At 36.7% G+C, this 6,237-nt stretch overlaps 1 protein-coding gene across 1 annotated transcript in view; it reads right to left on the reverse strand.

The window, feature by feature from the left end:
• The window catches only part of ddb1 (damage-specific DNA binding protein 1), a 71,993-nt gene extending 68,245 nt beyond the window's left edge, over nt 1-3,748 (reverse strand). Inside the window, exons 1-2 of the mRNA XM_050042309.1 lie at nt 3,582-3,748; nt 1,239-1,387 (exon numbers count right to left, since the gene is read on the reverse strand). Of these exons, the coding sequence (XP_049898266.1) occupies nt 1,239-1,387; nt 3,582-3,642 (210 nt within the window). The 5' untranslated portion in view covers nt 3,643-3,748. The remainder of the gene's footprint in view (nt 1-1,238; nt 1,388-3,581) is intronic.
• Nucleotides 3,749-6,237: the final 2,489 nt, after the last annotated feature.

Genomic DNA, 6,237 nt, shown 5'->3' on the forward strand with positions numbered 1-6,237 from the left:
TGTGCCTGTGACTTCAGGCAGAGAGACCGCTGCATCAGAGCAGAAGGAGCACGTTTTAAAATACATTTATTTTATCAATTAGTTATTAACTTTTACTATTTTTAGCAACTTGCCCAATCGGGCAAGTGAGTTGTTAGTTTACATGCCCGACCTTGAGTTTTACTTGCCCCGGGCAATCCTTATTGTTGAGCCCTGCTGGAAAAGACTAGTTTTGACAACTTAACTTATTCTTCTCGAGTTATTGTCTATTTTCATAACCAAGATTCATAATGACCACTAATATTCAGGAGATGTCTGATCTTGTTCCCTTTTCAAATTTCCTTTTATTACGCAAACTGCTTTCATCTGACAGCCCCAAACAACACAGAGGAATATTTTAGAGGAGAGCCAATCTAATCAAAATGATGACTGAGGTACAAAATAGACCAGATATATATTTTAAACTTTTTTGGTTTGTTTTATGGAAGGAAATCGATGTGCATTCTCTCTCAAATGACAATACTCATTACAAAGTGGGTCAAGAAACTAGTGCACGATGCAACCATGCATACAGATCTTCAGTGAGACCGACCAAGGCCCTGATCAAACAGAAAGCGTTTTGCAAGTTGGATATTGCAAGGCACATTGCACTGTCTTTTTTTTTTTTTTTGTAATTGAATGCCAGTAGTAAAAAACCATGCCATCTGTCAGCAGATAAACAGAGATCTGTGTGGGTACATGAGACCCTAAAAAAGATGGTGGATCATGGGGAGTACCACCAGTTGGTCCAGGAGCTTCTCCTGCATGATGGATGTTTCCAGGCATATTTACGGATGATTTAGGGGCAGTTTGACAACCTGCTGTCTATCATCGGACTGTATAGCTCTGGGTATCCAGCAACCACTACCACCAGTTTTTCCTCCATTGTTTACCAACTGTAAACTTCTTGTTGTGTCCACCACAGAAGGCCCGCCTCTCAAATCATCTGATTGGAGAATGGGTAAAAAGCAGAGCTGAGGTGGGGTGCTTTCCGCTCTGAGTTGACGTTTTTTTTCAACTCGAGGAGTTCACAGTGCTCAGACAAAAACGCCAGGTGCGTAGAGCACAGAAATGCCCTCTAGGCGTCTCCAGGTGCTAAAACACTTTCTGTGTCATCGGGGCCTAACTGACCTCTTTTTTTCCCCCAACAGCCCACCAACTAGTTAATTTAAAAAAATGTTTACACATTGCTACCACCCGCACACATCCTCCACACTTACCTTTGGCCTGAAGAGCTCCATGACAGCAATCTTTCCATACATGCCCACCTCCTTGACGGGCCGCAGCCCCTCTGCTGTGACCACATAGATCTCCAACCGTGTGTTTTTAGCTATGAGCAGGTTGAGGTCTTCCGCAGAGGTGAAGTGACCTGTAGACATGTCAGCATTTATATTGTGTCATTTACACTGTGGTTTAGGTGAGAGTAAGAGAGGAAATGACGACTGACAAAGGTGCACACATAGCAAAGAGCAATGTTGACAACATCAAAAATCCCAATGTTCTTGAGCAAATATTTGTATTTATAGTGTGGTGATATTTGGGGAATAACTCTTATCCATGCCTCTAAAAGATATTTAGATGTCTTTGTCACAGAAACCTTTTGCATATTCTGTTGCACTCAGCTCAGAAATGTATCCTAGTCATGTGGATCACTGATAAAGCTCCCACTCTAAGTCAGTGGCTGCGCACAGTATCAAGTATTATCTTGTTTGAAGCTTTCCTCACAGCCTTCAAGGACAAACCCTTTTATACTGCTGGATCTGGGAGCCCTTTGTTAAATATCTGGGTACCACTAAATAGATACAGGTTCCCTGGGCTCCCATTTTTAATCTCTTTATGTTTTTATTATTATAAAACAATTTTTAGCGTGGCTTGTTTCTTTTGTTTTACTGGGCTGTCTGTACTCGGTGTTTATTTGTTATGTCTGCATTTAGCTGTGTCTTTTTTTCCTGTTTTGTAAAACAAGTTTAACAAAAATATCTTCAGAAAAAAAAATAATACTCAGACTAGAACTGCGACTAATAAGACGTCTCTTTGTACTTTGATTAAGGTTGCAATGATAAGAGATTTTCACAGTACAAAAACCGTCTCTGAAAATATCGCAGTTTCACGGTATTACAGAATTTATATTATTATCAGACAGAATGACCCTGAAAGGAATGAAAACAGACGGCTTACTGTTAGTAGAACAAGCATTGTATTACTATAATTAAAACGTATTAACCTAGATATATCACAATCTAGGACCAGTAGTCTGCTTAACAGCTTCCTCCCACAGGCTGTTAGGATGCTAAACAGTTAATTCAATGCACCATATACATATTGCACAGCACTGCACATGGTCACTTTAAATGCCAAATGCCAATTGTCACCTTCCTGAAAGTAGTCATTGCTGGTGTGTCATACTGGACTTTTAGTTTGTGATTTATTGCTGGATAGTTAGGGTTTTATTATATTTTATTGATGTCTATTTTATGGTATTAGTATTTATTAATTTAGTATTCGAACGACCCACTGCAAACACTTTCGTTTTACCTGCATTACTGTTGTATACCTGATTTGATTTGATATACCTTGACACCGCTATATTGCTGCAGTGCAGTCTTAGTTTTGATGACTAATGGGCATGTCCTATTTCTTCAGCAGCATTTCTTGACACTCCAGTTGATCAGTAATTTAAGAAATCATTTGAACACTGAATCTTGAAATGATTTGCAGGTTGTATATCTGTATATTGCCCATATCTGACCCCTTAACATTTAAATCCACATCCCTACAATGACATTATGTGTTGAACTATGAGGGAGGCTTACAGAGATATGGTGTCATGAGAGCATGCAACTTGTTAGAATCATATTATTACTATTAAAGGGAATATTATTAAAAGGGAAAAGGAAGTTAGGACAGTCGTTAGCTTGATGTTACATAGGAGTTAAATGCGTTTAACAGTACTGGGGCAGTGACGTGCTCAGCTTCACGTCGCGTGATTCATGGCAGAGATGTGAGAAGATTCAATAACGCCAACTATGTGTTGTTATCAGCAACAGTATCTTCACATATCTTGTATTTTATGACCTGTATACGTGATATTAAACGACAGCACCAGCCTTCCTGTCATGTTTTCAAGGGAGGCAGATTATCTGTCACATGTAACGCACATCTCCCCGCATGTTTCACGCACTTTGAAGCAGCTGTGCGGTTATTTGACATGTTTGTAACCAAGAGAAAACGCATTTAGATCTGTGGTAACCAAACAAGACACGACCGCAGCTAATGTGTGAAAAAGAAGAGCCAACGACAGCTTCACCGGATCGTATGTGCCTTTGAACATACGTGACATAACCCGATACGAAGACGTGTGTGTCATGACTTGTAACGTTATACACACAAGTGTGCCAAGACGAGCTGGTAAACATTTGACTTAGCAAAACAAGAGCTAGCGGCTGCTACAGGCCCGTCTGGAGCACTTTACTTGCAGCGCGGGAGCTCAGCTAGCACGCAGGTGGCAAATCTCCAACCGCTGCACAACTAAAAGAGAAAAACAACAAGCAGCGGGTGTTTACCTGTGATGCAGGCGTTGACTGCCGTCGGCTTCTGGGCTGTCACCACGTAGTTGTACGACATTTTTGACAACAACAAAAGACAAACAACAACGTAGTGTTTTAATCTCACACAAGTGACAAAATCATTGATAATAAAACTTCCGGAAGTAGTTAGCTGAGCCGTTTAGCATCGCGAGGTAACGGCATTGGAGGAGTAGTGACTCTGAGTGAGAGCGCCCCCTTGTGTCGCGGAGGCCTTATAGTCTCACAGTGGTGGAGAGGAAAATTACTGCACTTAACCCTTTGAATCCTGGAGCGACATCTCTTTGCTTGTGCTGCTTTCAGTCACCTTTCACAAGTATTTAAACCTTTGATACCTGAGCAAATTAGTTTGATTTCTGTACAAAATTCTGCAAATTACAAGGAATGACTAAAAAGTGACAAGAAAATTACCTGAAAATTAACTTAAAGACTGAAACGGAAAGAGAGAATTATTAGACAATTATATTTAAAAAAAATAAAAAATAAAATAAAAAAAAAGCGAGGGAAAAATGCAAAATTATATTTAGAATTATCATAATTATGTATTTATAATTATTATAATTATACATTTAAAATTAGGTAACAGAATATATATACATTTATATACACTGTATGTTTGTTATTATTATTTTTTATTATTTTATTTAATTTATTATTAAATATTAATATTATTATTTCTTATTATTTTTTATTTATTATTAAATATTAATATTATTATTTCTTATTATTTTTTTATTTTGGCTCCTTTTAAAAATGATTCCCTGTTTTCATTGTTTTAATTTTCTTTTATGTGATCATTCACCTTTTTGGTAACTTCTCACTTATACAGTATCATGCTGATATTTCGGTCATTTCTCATTAAGTTGCTCATTGCCTCCGTTCCATGTTTTTGAAAGAAACTGTGGTACTTCTTATCTTTTAGTGTTTCTGTTTCTTGCAACTTTATCCTTCGCCTCCACTACTACTCAGAGAGAAATACTGTACTCCACTACATTCAGCAGTGAAGTACTCACACAGTTTACTTAGGTAAAAGTAACAAAACAGCAAAATGCACTTTAGTTCTTGTTGCACAGAATAGTAAATATAATAGAGTTATATCAAAAGTCATATTATGAATAAACGACTCTATATACTGTTTAATATATAGCACAGTGTCATATTCATATACATTTTTCATATATTTTGTTTATAACATCTCAGTCTGTATTAATTTTTATTCTGTTTTATTTAATCCTATTTTATTTTTATCTTATTTGCACAGACATGCATAAAATCCAAATAGTGGAAAAAAAAAAAGAAAGAAAGAAAGATATGTGTCAGGAGAGGTCAAGAAGCCACAGGCTTATACAAACATACCTCCCCTCAATTTAAGGAGAAAAACAGACTAAAAGGGAGACAAATAACTAAACTAACATTATACAGAAAAATTCAACAAAAGATAAATGACAGCAGGAAGCACTCTGAGCAGTCAGTGAAAAATAACCCAATAAAAACCAAGACACACAGAGTGCAGAGAAAATAATTATATATATTATATACAAGTCAAGAAATAATCAGCCAGCATGAATTAAATGTAATGATAATTTCCTTTTAAAATGTTCAAAGGATAAAGAGCTATTGACAACATGTACACTGGTGTTCCAAATCTGTACACTACAATATCTGAGGTGGAGCTGATTGACCTGTCTGGGATTATATGAATATTATATGGGAATTAAATTTGAAGAAATTGCTAACGATGATGGTAGAGATGAGGGTAAAAACATATATTTATGTATATAGTAAACACACATATCATCACTCTACTGAGAGTAGTGGTGTAGAAGAATAAGTAGCATAAAGCATAAATAAAATTTTGAATGGAGGACTTTGGCTCGTAACAGAGTAGCCTATTTATGCACTGATGTATTGATACCTTTACCTAAGAATAATATCTGTGTCACCTCAGTTGAAATAACCAAATGTGCTCTAATTTTGGGATGAAGGTTTGCCTGTATATGCACTGCAAGACCCATGACTCATAGTAAGAAACTGACTGAGGAAAAAAGGGCGTCAGAGCTTTGAGAAACACTGGTCCCTATTTAGGAATGACACAACAGGCTACTGTGAACTGCTGCACCTCCAGCAAGGTCTGCTTTGAGAGCAGTGACCTCTGCTGCTCCACCAACTCTACTACAGAGCCAGACAGCTAGATTTCCCCCTTCTTTATTGAGAACTTGATAAGTACAAAGAAACAAGCCACACTCTCAAGTCTTATCAGCAAATAACTTCTGTCTCAGGTTGAACAAGAACAAAATTAGAAACAAATGGTAGAAAGAAAACATAATAAAATACAAAACTAAATTGTAAATAAAAAAAAAACAGTGCTAAAGAGAAACATCACCTATATTAAGAATTCCAATATGTTATTTTCATGGCCTGGGAAAGTTTGATTGATATTTCTTAACATGAGCCACTCAGCGCTGAACATGACATGTATAGATTTTGAAAATGGGCATTTTTCCTCTCTTACAATATCTATTAATAGCTCGGTATCTAATTTCCCTTAATACAATGAAAGTAGCAAAAACAAACAAAAACAAAAATAATGTAACAAGAATGTAACAATAGAAGCAAAAATAATGTATAATGTTTT

This window comes from Epinephelus moara, chromosome 1 (genome assembly GCF_006386435.1).
Source record: "Epinephelus moara isolate mb chromosome 1, YSFRI_EMoa_1.0, whole genome shotgun sequence".
Taxonomy (NCBI): domain Eukaryota; kingdom Metazoa; phylum Chordata; class Actinopteri; order Perciformes; family Serranidae; genus Epinephelus; species Epinephelus moara.